Source organism: Giraffa tippelskirchi, chromosome X (genome assembly GCF_054371585.1).
Source record: "Giraffa tippelskirchi isolate mGirTip1 chromosome X, T2T-mGirTip1v1.2.pri, whole genome shotgun sequence".
In the NCBI taxonomy this organism is placed as follows: Eukaryota; Metazoa; Chordata; class Mammalia; order Artiodactyla; family Giraffidae; genus Giraffa; species Giraffa tippelskirchi.
The window spans coordinates 80,578,981-80,598,604 of record NC_137289.1 but is presented as its reverse complement, the minus strand read 5'-3'; the positions used below and the strand labels follow the sequence as shown (position 1 = coordinate 80,598,604).

Genomic DNA, 19,624 nt, shown 5'->3' with positions numbered 1-19,624 from the left:
TCAAAACACATGTTAAGCATACAAGCTAGGCCACAGAATGGTGTCCAACCACAGCACAAGGCCTCAACCCAGGTTTCTAGGTTATATTATCCTAATATAAGCAAAGATTATGAGACCACAGTGTGTAAAGTAGTGATAACCAATAAATTTTGTATCATGCACTGAAAAGGACACTTGTATAGACTATTAGCAGAATTAATCCTCAAAATAAGATATAAGTAAATTCTTTGATTTTCCTTAGATATTACCTTTGTGTAAGTATGCATAAGATATGTATTTTCCTACTTATAAATCTGATATCTTTAAAATTTTTAGCTCCTAACTACCTCCCCAAAGTACTAAGAGGCATAAAGATCCACATCTTAATGTCTCCTTTATTAAATAATCTTAGCCATAAGCAAAAAGAAATGTGACCTTCAAAGTACACACTGTATGACTTTGCAGCCTTCATTTCATGGACAATGGAAAAGAGGAAAATGGAACCAAATATCATCCCATTAATAAAATACAAAAGTTAAGATTAGAAACCTGGAAGCAGATAGTCTGCATTAATCAAGGCTTTTCTGTTTACTAGCCATGTGACCTTCAGCAAATTACTAGATTTCACTGAAACTCACTTTTTCCGATCTGAAAAACAGAATTTACTGATAGTGTCATTCTGGTGCTTGAGTATATACTTAAAGATGAAATTTGTAAATTGCAAAGCTCTTTAAAAAAAATCACAATGCTTGGCACATAACAAGTACTCAGTAAAGGCTGAGATTAATTAATACACATTGACTGAATTAATAAAACGAACAAATAAACAAGTCTGAGAAGGAATAAACCAGTCTTCCTTTAGCCACCTCTTATCATTGATACGAAGAATATAGGCTACAAATTCCTGGTGTTAAGTATCTTCTTTTATGAAGGAGATCTTCATACGTATCTGGAAAAAGAATGTAACTCATTATCTCAGATTTTTTTCCAACAATTTTTACCTGAATAATTAAGCAAAGTGATAAAAGATTAATATTTTGACAATGTTGAAACTTATTGTATTTACCAGTCATATTTTTGAGGTGACTGGAGAGTAGAAATATATCACTTAATAAGTATTTTTCTATGATAACTACTCAACACAATTAACAATAAAAATGAATAGCATCCTTCAAAAGTGAAAGGCAATGTGACTATGATCAAGCATTTATTACTCCATACCATCAGACAAAATTAACACTTATGTTCTTGTATACAAGATTTGCTCTAATTTTTAAATGAAAATTTAACAAATAGGGACTTCCCTGGTGGTCTGATGGTTAAGACTCTGTGCTCTCAATGCAAGGGCCTGGGTTCGATCCCTGATCAGGGAACTAGATCTCACATGTCTCAACTAAGATGTGGAGCAGCCAAATTGAAAAAAAAAATGTTAACAGACAGAAACAATTCAGAACGACTAGCATATCATTATTAATGTTTTAGGTGAACAATACCCAATACTTACAAAAATATCCTCTAAAAAATGAGTTAATGTATAACTTGGGCTGAAAAATCTCATTTTAGCATGATATTCTAAACTTTTTCTAAAAAGCAAAGAAAAATGAAATTAAAAAACACCTTCAGAGTTTTACTGCCTTAAATTACTTGACAGAATACACAAAATACCAAATATAAATTAACATTGTGCTATACAAATACTACTTAGAACTGTAACATGACAAAAATCAACCACAAAAGCATTCTTAAAAATGAATAAATCCCACCAAGTAATATTAGTAACCTAAATCAAGCAATTTAAAATGTTTTTATTTCTTCATATATTTACTATAAAACTTATTCTCTGAAGAGAAACATAAAGATGCTGAGAAGGCAATCTAACTACAGTACATAAAGTTTACAAATTAAAGGATACTAGCTTCAAAGTTGTTTTTAAAAGTGCTCCAATGTCAAATTAAGGCTTAATTTGTTAATAATTAATAAAAGAATTATCTATTAGATGTTTTATAATTGATAGGTGAGAGGTAACTTCATTAAGGCAACTGACACAGCTGGCAAAGGAAAAACATACTAAAGTTACAAAAAAATGGAAAAAAAGTTTCTTCAAAATTCAGTAAAACATTGATGCCATAAAAAGTTCTTTTTTATTTAATGATATATTTGGTTTACTGACAATATGTAGCATTAAAAAAATCCTTTTAAGTACTTATATAAAATCCGTAAGAAAGCAACCGTAAGTGTCCAAAGAAAACCAACCCACAGCTCAATACATAGGTTTTAATTTATTTTGTGCATTTATCAAAAGTAGTTTTAAATTGTCAGGGACATATAACTCAAGACTATAGGGTAGAGAGCACTCTGTCCTTGACCTTCCCAACTAGGAAAAAAATGGATCCTCTGAATACTGCTGTAAAATTTTGTTATAAAAAATTATTTACTTCTTCTATCTTAAAAAGGCTTCCTTGGTGGCTCAGAGGTAAAGAATCTACCTGCAATGCAGGAGAGGGCAGGGTTCAATCCCTGGGTCAGGAAGATACCTTGGAGAAAGAAATGGCAACCTACTCCAGTATTTTTGCCTGGGAAATCCCATGGACAGAGGTGGTGGGCTACAGTGCATGGGGTCACAGAAGAGTCTAACAAGACTTAGCGACTTAATAACAACAATCTTAAAAAACCTATCAGGTGAAGTCAGAAAACATCCGAGCCTGCTAATAAATAATTTTTAATGTACACTTCTGTATCTTTAAAGTGGACTATCTTTAACCAATCAAGCAACTACACATAAATAGCAAACAATGTATCTCCACTTCAATCTCCAAATATTGCAAAAATGTGGACTACTCTCATAGCCATAGGATGATGCTAGAAGGCAAAGGTAGTATTTTTTTCTAAATACCTTATTTCTTAATTCTAAATGCACAAAATAGACAGTGTATGTATAAAACATTCAGTCCAGTCTTTAGCCAGCTTACTTACCTTGAACCAAATGGAGTTCTGACCATTGGGAAGAAAATTCTCAGCAACCATTTAATTGCAGAAGTGGAATATTCTTGTTAAACGAGCCTTCACTTCCTGGCTCAAAAGTTACCTCTAACCTTAACTTCTCTACCTCCTTCACCTACATTGAATCAAAGCACCATTTATAATATAGTTAAGCCTCTGTGGGCAATTTAAATGAGAATGGTGGCGATTCATAAGCTCAGCTGCTACAACTTGTAAGAAGCTTTAAACACATTAGAAATCTATTCATTTCAAAGAGCTCTCTCTATAAAACAGAATGTTAAATAAAGCTTTGCAGGCTGTTTTTTAATGTACCAAACAGCCCACATTTGAAATGTTAACATAGTTATTACCTAAAAATGACCCAAAGATTATCTGAAACAACTAAGGAAAAACAAAAAAAAACCCTTAATTTTCTTTGATAGGAAGAAGCACCCTAGTTTCTCAGACTAAAATAATAACAACAAAATACTATATGACAAGAAACAAGAAAGGAAAGGCTTAAGAGTTACATGTTACAGTCTCTGAAGCTGGATAATGAAAAGGTAACTCCACATTTCTTTCTTCTTGTTAATTTATCTCCAGTATCTGAGTTGAAGCACAAAGCAGCAAGAGTGCAACTGATTCCAAACAACTTGGAATTTTATTGTAAACATCCCATAAAGAATGGCAACAAATTAGTCCAGTTTTTTTCTTTGAAGATAATTGCTTATAATGACTAATAACTGCCAAACAAAACATCTTTTATAAACCAAGCCAGTTTAGTTTACCTTTCTTTACTGAATTTTAGTTTAATGGACATTTTGTCCATATACAACATCACATCAACTATTAACTGAATGATTTTCCACCTTAAAATTTACGGATACTAAGAACAAACATAAGGTACAATTTTGTTAATACTTGTTAGGAATTACAAAAGACAAGGATGATAAGTTACAGGACAAAGAAATAAATTACTGATTGCCATCACCACAGTATTGTTTAAAGGATTAACATTTGTAGTACTGCCTAATATGTTTCTGGTGACACATGTAAACCACATTTCCCAAGTGGGTTTCTAAATATTCTTGTATGTGATTTCAAAAGTCAATTACCAATGGCAATTTTAACATGTATCAATAGTTTTATTTTTTTAGAAAATACTTACAATGCTTTTATGTCAAAGTATCATATTCTAAATTTAATTAGGATAGGTCTAAAGAGTAACAAATGGGCACACATATAAATAAACAAACACATCTTAACTCTAAACTGCAGGGCCTTTCTACTGTACTTCTCCCATCAAAGAATCATAAATTGCCAGTTTTGTTGAAGTTTGCTAAACTAGGCGCAGTCTTCATTGCAGAAAGATAAATGAAGGTAAGAGCAAGCAGGAGAGAAATGATAGAACAGGAAATAAGGATAAGACTATATGAGAAATTAATGTCAAGAAATTTGAGGACAATACATATTATACAAAATACAGCACCGTAAATATAATTTAACTTCATAATTAAAATTTAATCAAAACTTGTTAAATTTGGGAAAATGATCTTTGAATATTCTACTTTCAATAACTTTCATAAAGCCTCACATAACACAAAAATGTTGGGGATGGAATTAACATTTAAAACAATGAACTTTAAATGCTGAAAGTTCCATTTCTTCCCCCAGAAGTAATTATTTATTTCCCAACTCAAAATGTTGGTTATTGTTTAAAAGGCGGGATATCAAAGTATACTGAAAATTATGTAGTAAGTCTCCCTTCTGTGGATGTGAAAATTCCAACTTAAAAAGAAAATGCCAACTTTAAACTTAAGTACCAGTTGATAAATGTGCATAAATAATTCCCGAGATATATAAGCAAGTAATAGATGTTTAATTTTATCACTACAAGATACAAATTTTGAAAAATTCTCCAAAAAGTTTTTATCAAAAGTTAGAAGTGGCATACACATCTTTCTATTTCAATCATTCTGCTATTATCTGATGACAATCTAGGATTACAACAAGAGCAATGACAAAGATAAATCACTCAAATTTACTTTAAAATATTGGAAGGCTGAGTTAGATATCTGAGCACACAGTTGTGCAGAATAAGATTTAATAATTTTACTCAGTTTCCTAGCCTCTGGGTGAAACAAAGTGCTGTATGGAAGAATTCTAGCACAAGCCTGATCTCTGGGAAAGGAAGCGGACAAAGAAACATATGAAAGAAGGGCAAATTAAATTTTAAAAATAGGGCATATGTACACAACAAAACCTAGACTGTTTATCTAGAAGGCATAATGATATGGATAATCAAGCAGTATATATACAGGGTAAGTGCTTTACAACAGAAGCAATGAACTTGTAGACAGTGAACACAGCTGTCTTCCATACAACTTTTTTTTTTTATGTCTGAGATAAAACATGTCAAGTTGAGGGAAAAAATCTACATATAGATGTGTGCACGTGCACACATGAGTGCATGTGTGTGCACACACACACACACACACACACACAAATTTAGTCATTACACTAAGAGGCCAGTGAATGTTTTAGAGAGCATCCTATTGCTGGAAGAGATACACACAGCAAGCCATAGAAGCAACGCAGTCTGTTTCATAAACAGATACACATGCTAGAATCTTAAAGCTGGGAATTTAAACATTATTAGCATTCATGAGAAATATTACAATTCATTGACTATTAATATCTAGAACGGGAATAGGCTTGTACATGTATATGCTCTCATGGACCTAAATGTAACTTTTTTCTTAGAAAGTCATTTAAAATTTAGGACTTTTGTTTTCAAATTTCTTAGCTCACTTCCTACTTGCTTTGCTATAGCTAAACCCAGATCTTATTTAGGTTTAAAGAACCTCTAAAAAATTAAAGTGATAAAATATCAATGTGATACAAATTACAACACATTCACAGGAGGTGGTATTAATTACAAAAAAAAAAGCAAAGTATAAATTGGGGGGTAGGAATCCAGATATAAAGGTAAAAACACTGTCTCCCAAACTTTTATTTTTACACTTATTAAAATAATTTGCATGCAAACAGAAAATTATCTGTTTGTTATGTAGTAAGTGAAAACTATGCTCATCTAACATACCCTGGTGACTAACTCTTTACATCCTAATAACTGAAATCAACATTACAGCAAAATGCTGTTCACTAGTATTTTCACAGTATCTCACTACATATAAAATATTCTTTAAAATGTCTTCACCCTTTTTATTCTAATTATCTAAACCTAGAAAATCTTGACATTTGGGAAATAAATGTGCCATTTTCTTTCAAAATAAATTATAAATAAAGCTTGAGATAGCTAAATCACACAAATGGCAATTCTTCTACATTTCAAGAGGTCAGCTCTTCATAGAAGAATGTGAAAAAAAATTTCACACTAAAACGATATACATGATACACGTTTGGATATATCCATGAATTTAAGTAACTATGTTACTTTGAATAGGGTAGGCCAAAGTGCCATCGATTCCAGGAAAACACAGGCACAAATTTAGTCTAAATGTCCAAGATATGAATAACTAAAATAGTACATTTTACCAAAAATCAAATGTAGAGTTTTAAACATGAATGTTTTTAAATCTGTATTATGGGTTAAAAGTGGCAGCTGAGTTACAACCAGAAGTAATTTTGGTTTAGTGAAAAGTAGACTACAACAACCAAAAATAAACTTGATCTACTGTCAGGAAATAGAAATTAGTTCCATTAATAATTCACAATACTTTCTTAAAGCCTGAACATCATTTCTATTGCAAGTGAAAATTGCTTAAAGATGTTAGTCCAAGAAAACCCCCCACTCAACCCAACCAAAAAAGCAATGCTATGTGTGTACTCCTTCCTCTGCACTTAAGGATTTTCAGATGCGTGAAATGATTGAAAACATGAGACAAATACATTAGCTTAAGGAATATCCTGGGATTACTAAGCATATATTAAGAAGTTCCTTTTATTCCATAAGTTTGATCTATGGGCAAATTGGTTGTTACAAAAACAGAGATCAATATTATTCTTACGTCAAAAATCTAGGTATCTAATGAATTAGCAAATTTGCAATCTCTCAAATTTGAGGAGTAAAATTGATCTTGGAACTCAAGCTCACTTATGGAACCAATGTGCACTCTACTGCTGTAAACAAGACCATAGGGTTTAAAGATTATTTTTAATCTATAAAATAATGACTCAAAATATCAATGTGCAGTGCAACCAGGTTCTATTCTGAAAGATTAACAGAAGAACCCTTTGGAATGGTATGAGCAGAACCTACATTGATTCAAAATATTAGCTAGCTAAAACATTCCAACTCAAACTAAGTGCTGTGCTACATTTTAAAATTCAATACCAGTCACTCACAGCTGTTAAGTAGCAAGTGGTAGCAGAGATATATAAGCAGTAGATCAAGTCTACTTACACAAATATGCTCTAAGAAAAGCCTAATAAGGTAGAGCTTTTGATACTTGAGAAAATTTAATTACAACTATTAATTTGAGAGCCAATACAATTATTAACAACCTCTCAGCTTATAACTTATGAGTATTCATTCCTACCAAGCTTGTTCTATTTCTCTTTAGTCAGTAATGAATAACAGCATCTATTTTTCTTAATGTTTCCAGTAGTTGTAGTTAATAGAGGTAGCTGAGCTACTATTCAGTTATTCTTTGTGGATGAGGATTCTTCAAATGTTTAAGTTATTCTTTAAGCTACACAAGTTCTATTAATGCAATAAAATATAACAGAAAAAAGAAAATGGATGCAAGAAACTTTTGCATTTGGCACCTTGTCTAGATTGATACCTCAAGTATTCTTTTTTAATAAAGTTAATGCACACATCAGGACACACCACAAAGATTTGCTACATATTTACAAGGCACCAACCCTTTCTCACCTTTAACATGAATTAAGCAAATCAATGAAAAGCATATTAAGAACCCCCAACCCCCCCAAAAAAAACTGTAGTATAAATATATACTTCAGTTCAGTACAATTCATGAAAGTTTGGCCTGGGAAGAGTAAAATAATCCAGATCGTTCTTACAATATAGAAACTGTAAACATTTAATAGCTGCCTTTAGGATTGGTGTATTGTGCAAAAGTTATTATTACTGGTACAAGAATCAAAATGGCAAAAACAAACTATATAAAACTCTGTAAGAAGGTGCTATACTTCTGTGATACAAAAGCAAAAGAGGGATATTCCATTTAGATAAAAATGTCATGCTACTCTTAAGAAGCTGAATGCTCCCTTAATGTAGTAAATCTGTAGTGTGTCTGTGGTTTGTGTGTGTGTGTGTGTGTGTGTGTGTGTGTGTGTAATTTTTTTAAAATTTAAGGCCTAATGAATAAGGCTTGTTTGAACAAATGAAGTGTGGAGATCAAAAGTCTTGAAAGAAATGTATACTGGCATAATGGAAAAGCACCAATGTGAAAGGAAGCAGAAGTCCCCACACAACTTGCTTTGTAGATTTCCTGGTAAATTCCCTGCAGTAGAAGGCCATTGAATTTTTAAAATTATTCTAAATTTATTAACTGCTAATAATTCCATCCCATGAGATGGCTAACCCTGGCTTTTTCTGTCATTTTACGCACTCTGCCTGATCTGGATGTACCAAGATTCAGAGGATCTTCAGTGGACACAAAATTGTCATTATCAGAATCATCATTATATAAAACAGTCCTCCTGCCTTGGTTTCTTGTTTTAATTCGAGGCAGTCTACTGAAACGTCCTGAAAACATAGTATCAAATTCATCATCTGTAATACGTGCACGTTTGGCTCTGGTGGCTCCTCTAGAAGCACCTCTTCCTCCTCTCCCTCTTCCTCTCCCTCTCCCACCACCTCCACCTCTTCCTCGACTGCCTCGTCCCCTGCCTCCTCTTCCTCTGCCTCCTCTACTCCATCTACCCCATCTGCCCCATCTGCCCCTTCCTCCCGTGCCTCTCGTTTTCCAGTTTCTTTTTCCATTGGCATATTGCTTTCTGAGTTTTCTTTTAGGCCTAGTTTGTATGAATTTGCTATAATCATGGTCTCCATCTACATAATCTTGATCTGTTCTGGAAGTAGATTCAGAGTCAGAATCAGAACCACAGGTACTTTCAGAACTTAAACTGGATTCTAACTCTCCACTCTCTGAGGAGGATAAATGTGATTTCTCTTTTGTTTCTTTTTTCTCTTTCTCTTCTCTTCCCATGCTTTCATCTTCTTCTGATGCACTAAGTAGTTTTCTCTTGATTCCTGTCCGGGGCTCTCTGCCATCACCATTTGTAAGGGGTCCATCAAGGGAGTGATCTAAATCAAGACGAATAATTTTTTAAAGTTAAGCTTTGACATTGATAAGATGATTATTTAGGTTCAAAAGTAAAGAAACAATCTGTCAAAAAATATTTGGTGCCCAAATACAGATGGGGTAAAACCATACAGAGTGTTGGGGTATGAATTTAAATCTGTTTGAAATGGAAGATGTTGTTGTTGTTTAGACACTAAGTCATGTCTGACTCTTTTGCAACCCCGTGGACTGCAGCCTGACAGGCTCCTCTGTCCACGGGATTTCCAAGGCAAGAATACTGGAGTGGGTTGCCATTTCCTTCTCCAGAGGGTCTTCCTAACCCAGGGATCGAACCCATATCTCTTGCATTGGCAGGCAGATTCTTTATCACTAAGCCACCAGGGAAGCTCCTGAAATGGAAGATACTAAGGTTTTTATCTTTCTCTGACTAATTTTGCAGGGGATGAAGGGACTGTGTAGGGATGATGGGGAATGAAAAAGCTAGGTAAACATTTGAGGGCTTGGAACTCTAGAAGGGAACATGGGAACATGTTCAGAATAATTTTATGCATTCATTCAACAATTATTACTAACTACTTACTATCAACTGGGCACTGTTTGGACCTTGGAATATGGCAATGATGAGACAAAGTATTTGCTCTTTGAATTTATATTTTAGTGTGGAAACCCTCATAGACAATGAAGCAGACAAATAAATAATTTCAAGTACTAAAATGGGTTATAAAGAAAAGGAAAAGTGGGTAAAGAAAAGAGTGTGAATGTATGTATAATAGCTAGGGAAGACTTTATGGCAGAGGTAGTATTTGAGGAAAAAAAAACTGAATGAGGTGATACCTGGACTTCCACTGGAGGAAACAGAAACCAGTAAAATTAAGAGTAGAAGAGAAAATTAGGAAATAAGTAGGAGATGACAGCCAATGTAGAATTTTAAAGATAGAGAATGACAGGATTCAATTTACATTAAAAGAGTGCTATGGTTGCTGTCATCTAAGTTAAATTTACTCATTCCAGTCCATTTTACTTCTCTGATTCCTAAAATGTCGAGTTCACTTCTGCCATTTCCTGTTTGAGCACTTCCAATTTGCCTTGATTCATGGACCTAACATTCCAGGTTCCTATGCAATATTGCTCTTTACAGCATCGGACTCTGCTTCCATCACCACTCACATCCACAACTGGGTGTTGCTTTGGTTCCGTATCTTCACTCTTTCTGTAGTTATTTGCCCACTGATCTCCAGGAGCATATTGGGGACCTACCAACCTGGGGAGATCATCTTTCAGTGTCCTATCTTTTTGCCTTTTCATACTGTTCATGGGGTTCTCAAGGCAAGAATACTGAGGTGTTTTGCCATTCCCTTCTCCAGTGGACCACATTTGTCAGAACTCTCCACCATGACCCGTCTGTCTTGGATGGCCCTACGTGGCATGATTCAGTTTCATTGAGTTAGACAAGGCTGTGGTCCATGTGATTAGATTGGTTAGTTTTCTGTGATTGTGGGCAAGAATCCCTTAGAAGAAATGGAGTAGCCATCATAGTCAACAAAAGAGTCCGAAATGCAGTGCTTGAATGCAATCTCAAAAACGACAGAGTGATCTCTGTTCGTTTCCAAGGCAAGCCATTCAATATCACTGTAATCCAAGTCTATGTCCCGACCAGTAATGCTGAAGAAGCTGACGTTGAACGGTTCTATGAAGACCTACAAGACTTTTTAGAACTAACACTCAAAAAAGATGTCCTTTTCATTATAGGGGACTAGAATGCAAAAGTAGGAAGTCAAGAGCGAACTGAAGTAACAGGCAAATTTGGCCTTGGAATACAGAATGAAGCAGGGCAAAGGCTAATAGAGTTTTACCAAGAGAACACACTGGTCATAGCAAACACCCTCTTCCAGCAACACAAGAGAAGATTCTACACATGGACATCACCAGATGGTCAACACGAAAATCAAACTGATTATATTCTTTGCAGCCAAAGATGGAGAAGCTCTATACAGTCAGCAAAATGAAGACTGGGAGCTGACTGTGGCTGAAATCATGAATTCCTTATTGCCAAATTCAGACTTAAATTGAAGAAAGTAGGGAAAACCACTAGACCATTCAGGTATGACCTAAATCAAATTCCTAACAATTATACAGTGGAAATGAGAAATAGATTTACGGGACTAAATCTGATAGAGTGCCTGATGAACTATGGACGGAGGTTTGCGACACTGTACAGGAGACAGGGATCAAGACTATTCCCAAGAAAAAGAAATGCAAAACAGAAAAATGGCTGTCTGAGGAGGACTTACAAATAGCTGTGAAAAGAAGAGAAGCAAAAGCAAAGGAGAAAAGGAAAGATATACCCATCTGAATGCAAAGTTCCAAAGAATAGCAAGGAGAGATGAGAAAGCCTTCCTCAGGGATCAGTGCAAAGAAACAGAGGAAAACAATAGAATGGAAAGTCTAGAGATCTCTTCAAGAAAATTAGAGATAACAAGGGAACATTTTATACAAAGATGGACTTAATAAAGGACAGAAATGGTATGGACATAACAGAAGCAGAAGATATTAAGAAGAGGTGGCAAGAATTCACAGAAGAACTGTACAAAAAAGATCCTCACGACCCAGATAATCACAATGGTGTGATCACTCACCTAGAGCCAGACATCCCTGGAATGTGAAGTCAAATGGGCCTTAGGAAGCATCACTATGATCAAAGCTAGTGGAGGTGACGGAATTCCAGTTGAGCTATTTCAAATCCTAAACGATGATGCTGTGAAAGTGCTGCACTCAATATGCCAGCAAATTTGGAAAACTCAGCAGTGGCCACAGGACTGGAAAAGGTCGGTTTTCATTCCAATCCCTAAGAAAGGCAATGCCAAAGAATGCTCAAACTACCGCAGAATTGCATTCATCTCACACGCTAGTAAAGTAATGCTCAAAATTCTCCAAGCCAGGCTTCAACAATACGTGAACTGTGAACTTCCAAATGTTCAAGCTGGTTTTAGAAAAGGCAGAGGAACCAGAGATCAAATTGCCAACATCTTCTGGATAATTGAAAAAGCAAGAGAGTTCCAGAAAAACATCTCCTTCTGCTTTATTGACTATGCCAAAGCCTTTGACTGTGTGGATCACAATAAACTGTGGAAAATCCTGAAAGAGATGGGAATACCAGAACACCTGACCTGCTTCTTGAGAAACCTGTATGCAAGTCAGGAAGCAACAGTTGGAACAGGACAGGGAACAACAGACTGGTTCAAAATATGAAAAGGAGTACGTCAATTCTCTATATTGTCACCCTGCTTATTTAACTTACATGCAGAGCACATCAGGAGAAACACTGGGCAGGATGAAGCACAAGCTGGAATCAAGATTGTTGGGAGAAATATCAATAACCTCAGATATGCAGATGACACCACCCTTATGGCAGAAAGTGAAGAACTAAAGAGCCTCTTGATGAAAGTGAAAGAGGAGAGTGAAAAAGTTGGCTTAAAGCTTAACATTCAGAAAACTAAGATCATGGCATCCGGTCCCATCACTTCATGGGAAATAGATGGGGAAACAGTGGAAAGAGTGGCAGACTTTACTTTTTTGGGCTCAAAATCACTGCAAATGGTGACTGCAGCATGAAATTAAAAGATGCTTACTCCTTGGGAGAAAAATTATGAGCAACCTAGACAGCATATTAAAAAGCAGAGATATCACTTTGCCAACAAAGTTTCATCTAGTGAAAGCTATGGTTTTTCCAGTAGTCATTTACGGATGTGAGAGTTGGACTATAAAGAAAGCCGAGTGCTGAAGAATTGATGCTTTTGAACTATGTTGTTGGAGAAGAGTCTTGAGAGTCCCTGGAATGCAACGAGATCCAACCAGTCCATCCTAAAGAAATCAGTCCTGAATATTCATTGGAAGGACTGATGTTGAAGCTGAAACCCCAATATTTTGGCCACCTGATGCCAAGAACTGACTCAACGGAAAAGACCCTGATGCTGGGAAAGATTGAGAGCAGGAGGAGAAGGGGATGACAGAGGATGACATGGCTGGATGGCATCACCAATCAATGGACATGAGTTTGAGTAAACTCTGGGAGTTGGTGATGGACAGGGAGGCCCAGCATGATGCAGTCCATCGGGTCACAAAGAGTCGGACACAACTGAGTGACTGAACTGAACTGAAATGAACTGATGGTTGCTGTACTATGGTAAATAGATGGGGAAACAATGGAAACAGTGACAGGCTTTATTTTCATGGACTGCAGTCATGAAATTAAAAGACAGTTGCTCCTTGGAAGGAAAGCTATGAACAACCTAGACAGCATATTAAAAAGCAGAGATATTACTTTGCCGACAAAGGTCCATTTAGTCAAAGTTATGGTTTTTCCAGTAGTCATGTATGGATGTGAGAGTTAAATCATAAAGAAGGTTGAGTGCCTAAGAATTGATGCCTTCGAAGTGTAGTGTTGGAGAAGACTTAGACAGCAAGGAGATCAAACCAGTCAATCCTAAAGGCAATCAACCCTGGAATATTCATTGGAAGGACTGATGCTGACACTGAAATTCCAATACTGTGGCCACGTGATTCGAAGAGCCAACTCTTTAGAAAAGAGCCTGATGCTGGGAAAGATTGAAGGCTGGAGAAGGGGATGACAGAGGACGAGCTGGTTGGATGGCATCATCACTGAGTCAATGGACATGAGTTTGAGCAAGGTCCAGGAGATTATGAATGACAGGGAAGCCTGGCATGGTGCAGTCCATGGGACTGCAAAGAGTTGGACATGGCTGAGCGACTGAACAACAATGGTTGCTGTACAGAGAACAGAATAAAGAAGGGGCAAGATTGGAAGCAGAGATTAATTGGCAGTACACTGTAATAGACATGATAGGTAAGATATGAGAAATTTATCAATCAAGGTGATGAGAAGTGATTGGATTTACATATTTCCTTCTGGAGGAGCTATCAGAACCAACATTTATAGTTCGAACTGACAGGAATTGTTGACTGGCTGAATATGAAATGCTAAGCAAAAAGGAAAGTCAACTCCAAGGTTTTATGGCCTGAATAAGTTGGTGGATGGTGGAAATATTTTGCTCGGTTAGAGAACAATGAAGAATAGGTTTGGGGAAGCTGTTGGAAAAAAACAGATATTCCAGATTTAAAATACTACTAGAAATCTTAAGGCATTTTAAGAAGAAAAAGAAAATCAGGTAGAGATAGCAGTCTAGAAATCAAGGGAGACCTGGATAGAGCTGGAGATACAGTTTTGGAAATTTTCAGTAAAGAGGTAACATTTAGGGTGAAGAGAACTGAGAAAGCTCACCAAGAGAGCAAGAAGGTGGCTGAGAACTGAGACTTGGTATATTTCAACATTTAAAGGTAAAAAATATTGGCAAAGATAAACAGGGTAGGAGGAAAACAGGAGAGTGGACTGGAAACACTGGAGAGAACAGAGTAGGGTTGCATGGTGACAATAATTACAAGATTGGTATAATAATCTAAGTGTTATGGACTATAATTTGTGTGCCCTCCCCACCTTTGCCAAATACATATGTTGAAGCCCTAGCCCCCAATATAACTGTATTTAGAGACAGGGCCCTTATATAAATAATTAAAATTAAATGAAATCATAAGGGTAGATGGGCCCTAATGAACTAGGACTGGCATCCTTATAAGAGAAAGATATTCCAGTGCTTGCTGGCTCTCCCTGACTGTGTATAGAGAGAAAAAGCCACATGAGGACACAGGGAGAAGGTAGCCATCAGCATGTCAGGAAGAAAGTCCTCACCAGACACCAATCCTGCTGGCACCTTGATCTTGGATTTTGAGCCTTCAGAACTATGAGAAAATAATGTCTATTGCAGATTTATGAAAAGGTGCACATCTTTAATCATCAGGGCAATGCAAATCAAAACCACAATCAGGTATCAGTTCACAGCTGTTAAAATTCTGAAAGAGATGGGAATACTAGACCACCTGATCTGCTTCTTGAGAAACCTGTATGCAGGTCAGGAAGCAACAGTTAGAACTGGACATGGAACAACAGACTGGTTCCAAATAGGAAAAACAATACATCAAGGCTGTATATTGTCACCCTGCTTATTTAACTTATATGCAGAGTACATCATGAGAAACACTGGGCTGGATGAAGCACAAGCTGGAATCAAGATTGCCGGGAGAAATATCAATAACCTCAGATATGCAGATGACCCCGCCCTTATGGCTGAAAGTGAAGAAGAACTAAAGAGCCTCTTGATGAAAGTGAAAGAGGAGAGTGAAAAAGTTGGCTTAAAGCTCAACATTTAGAAAACTAAGATCATGGCATCCAGTCCCATCACTTCATGGCAAATAGACAGGGAAACAGTGGCTGACTTTATTTTTTGGGCTCCAAAATCACTACAGATGTGACTGCAGCCATGAAATTAAAGGACGCTTACTCCTTGGAAGGAAAGTCATGACCAACCTAGACAGCATATTAAAAAGCAGAGACATTGCTTTGTCAACAAAGGTCCATCTAGTCAAGGTTATGGTTTTTCCAGTAGTCATGTATGGATGTGAGAGTTAGACTATAAAGAAAGGTGAGCACTGAAGAACTGATGCTTTTGAACTGTGGTGTTGGAGAAGACTCTTGAGAGTCCCTTGGAATGCAAGGAGACCAAACCAGTCCATCCTAAAGAAAATCAGTCCTGGGTGTTCACTGGAAAGACTGATGTTGAAGCTGAAACTCCAATATTTTGGCCACCTGATGCGAAGAGCTAACTCATTTGAAAAGACCCTGATGTTGGGAAAGATTGAAGGCAGGAGGAGAAGGGGACGACAGAGGATGAGATGGTTGGATGGCATCACCGACTCAATGGATATGAGTTTGGGTAAACTCTAGGAGTTGGTGATGGACAGGGAGGCCTGGTGTGCTGCGGTTCATTGGGTCACAAAGAGTCGGACACGACTGAGAGACTGAACTGAACTGAACTCACAGCTGTTAGGATGGCTAATATTGAAAAGATAAAGACTGGCAGTGGTTAAGACTACACACTTCCAATGCAGGGGGTGTAGGTTCAATCCCTGGTTGGGGAACTAAGAACCCACATGTTGTGCAGCACAGCCAAAAAACTTTAAAAACTAAATAATAAAATACAAAATTGAAAAAAAGATAACAAGTGTTAGTGAGGATAAAGAGAAAAGGGAACCCTCGCACACTGTAGGAGAGAAAGTAAGTCAGTACAGCCATTATGGAAATCAGTACAGATGTTCCCTAAAACAGACCTACCATTTGATTCAGCAATCCTACTTCTGGGCAAATATCCAAAGAAATAGAAATCAGGATCTTGAAGAGATGTCTGCATTCCCATGTTCAATATAGCTGTATTCATAAGAGGTAAAACATGGAAACAGCCTATCTTCCTACAGGTGAATGGATAAAAGAAAGAAATCCTGCCATTTACAACATGCATAGAACTGGAAGACATTAGGCTGAGCAAAATAAGCAGCATATAGAAAAAGAAATATTGCACAATATCACTTATATGCATAATTTAAAATAGTCATACTCATAGAGGCAAAGAGTAGGATGGTGGCTGCCAGGAGTTGGAGGAGTTGGAGGGAGGAAAAATGTGGAGGTGTTGGTAAAAGGGTACAGAGATTCAGTTATTCTGGATGAATAAATTCTGGATATCAAATATACAGCATGGTGACAACAGTTAATACTGCAATGTATACCTGAAATTCACTAAGAGGCCAGACTTTAAATCTTTTCCACACATGCACACATGCACGCGCGCGCACACACACACACACACACACACACACACACACATCGTGGCTATGTAGAGGTGATGGATAATGTTAAGCTTGACTCTGGTGGCCATTTCTCAGTGCATATATATAACAAAATATCAAGTGGTACACTTTAAACATACAATTTTTAAATGTCAAATGGTATCTCAATAAAACTGCTAAAAGATGAGTATCTGTTGTTTAAGCTACCCAGTCTATAGTATCTCATTGTGACCACCCACGTTGACTACTAGACTAGGCGAGAAACTATGGGGATAGCAACATGAACTGTAGACAAGAGATTTAAGTGATATTAAAAAGTTGTAGAATTTGCAAAACTTAGAAAGTGACACATATGAGGGATAAGAGGTGAGTCAAAGAATGTTGTAAGATTTTAAGCTGGATGACTCAGAAGATGACAGTGTCATTAACTAAAATAGTGAGTGCAGAGAAAGAAGCACACTTGAAACAGAAAAATGGATGCTAAGCACACAAGGGAGGAAACTTTTTTTAGGAAGTAGTATAAATTATACTGATAGAACAAACAGATGTTAGGGCTAGATACATGAATTTGGAGTCATTAGCATAAAGATTATTGCCATAGTTATTAGATTCCTTTATTTGTAGAAGACAAAAAAAAAGTGAAAAACTGCAAATAGGAAGCATGAGGGGCCAAAGAAAAGACAAAATATAGAAATATGGGCGAAACAGAGATATACAATCAGTAGAGTATACAAGCCAAGCAGTGGAGTTCCTAGAGTGGGTAGTCAATAGCATGCAAAGATATAGAGAGATCGAGGAGGTGGGGTACTAAGAAAAGGACACTGGTTGGTCACTGAAGATTACTGGTGATTCTGAGGAGAATAGCTTTTGGGGAGTGGTGGCAGCAGAGGTCAGACTACAAAGGATAAAGGGATGTTTAGATGAAAAGAAAACAGAGGTGGAAAGTAGAAGCTATTCTTTCTAAAAGCTTGACAGTGAAGGAAAGGACAAAAAGAGAAGTGGCAATGAATTTGCAATGTATAGCAGGATCAAAGGTGAAGGTAATGATATATACTGGGAAAAATAAGGTACTAATTATTTTAAAGTAATCAGATGCTTCAATATTTGTCATATAACACAAAATATAACTTTAGAATATATATTTTTAAGTTATTTAATACTTCAATAATAATAAACTACTTAATCTTTCATTAAAATTTATATAAATTAGAATGTATATATTCCAAAAAAGATATTTGTAAAAGAATATTAATCATTCTTCCAAACTTCAAACGGATGACTACATCAGAACTTCCTTTGAACATGGTCAGGGTCTACAACATAAAGTTTGCATAACATTCAGTATTTATAACTGATGCCCCCAGACATGGTCCAAACTGGATGTACATGATAATGAATTATTAGGTCAGTGATTTCTTTTTTAGCAATGAAAATTATTCTTCAAATGAAAGTTATATGAAAGCTCATCACATGAAATAAAAAAAAAAAAGAGTTGTTCTGGTTGAATGGAGAAAGTTCTTCTGAGATTTTCTGAAGTACCTCTGTGGATTACCCAGAAATAGGTAGAGCAGTCTGAAAACCCCTGAATTATTGAGACAGCAGGCCCCGGAGAAAGAGAATATCTGAGTTATATAACTGGAAAACAAAAAGAAGGTTTCAGAAGTGGGTGTTGACTGAAAGAAGGCTCATTTTTCAACATAAACCCTTTGTAAAATATGGGTAGCCCTTAGAAATATTAGGCCTATTTAAAGATGATATTGGAATTTTTTTCCTTTTTTCTTAATGTGTTTTAATAAAATTAACAATGTTAAATATGTCAAACAGTCTGGGTTTTATATGCTCAGGGAAAGACCACTTTATTTAGTTTTTCTCCCCTACTCATTTTAAATTTTATTTTAAAAGACTAAGATATATTTAGAAATGTGCATATGAAATCCTATCTGACTCAAATTTGACAATATTGAAATCCTCATTAATTTTAAGGACATGCTAATTTTTACTACCTAAATATATCAGCTTTTAAATGATTTGTCATAAATAAACAAAGGATAAATGCCCTGTTCATATTTATTTCTTACCTGGCTTAATCGGCAAAACTCTATTTCGAAATGATTTGGCTTTCCCTGGGTCATGGCTATTTCCACTTCGGTTATATCCACTGAAGCTCGATGAAGAAAATGGCCCATCCGGTTCATCATCAAGTAAATACACTGAAAGCCCTTCAGCAGCATCTGAAACTTAACGTTTAAAAAAAGACCATAATGTTAACATAATTATGCTCTCATAAAAACTAAAAAGGCTGCTTTTAAAACTATAGCTCACTCAGTTATTTCACTCTAACATCAAAATTACAAGTTATTTGAAGGAGAAAATATGAGTATTTTGAGAACAAGTGGTTTATTACATCATTAAACTTTCAAGCTCCACCCATCAACAGAAAATTGGATTAAAGATTTACTAAGCATAGCTCCCCACATCAGAACAAGACCCAGTTTCACCTTCAGTCAGTCTCTCCCATTAGGAAGCTTCCAAAAGCCTCTGATTCTTCTCCATCAGAGGGCAGACAGACTGAAAACCACGATCACAGAAAACTAACCAATCTAATCACATGGACCACA

General features: G+C 36.1%; 1 protein-coding gene across 15 annotated transcripts in view; it reads right to left on the bottom strand.

Annotated features, from left to right (window-relative positions):
• Positions 1 to 356: 356 nt before the first annotated feature.
• The window catches only part of BRWD3 (bromodomain and WD repeat domain containing 3), a 154,248-nt gene continuing 134,980 nt past the window's right edge, over positions 357 to 19,624 (bottom strand). For 10 of the 15 annotated variants that reach the window (XM_081565930.1, XM_081565928.1, XM_081565932.1 and 7 more), the window contains 2 exons: positions 19,085 to 19,243; positions 3,601 to 9,256 (listed from right to left, as the gene is read on the bottom strand). In XM_081565930.1, the coding sequence (XP_081422056.1) occupies positions 8,502 to 9,256; positions 19,085 to 19,243 (914 nt within the window). In that variant the 3' untranslated portion in view covers positions 3,601 to 8,501. Of the gene's footprint in view, positions 929 to 3,600; positions 9,257 to 11,890; positions 12,100 to 16,473; positions 16,632 to 19,084; positions 19,244 to 19,624 lie in introns of those variants that run through there. The other 5 variants (XR_014075867.1, XR_014075866.1, XM_081565936.1 and 2 more) reach the window with 3 other exon arrangements.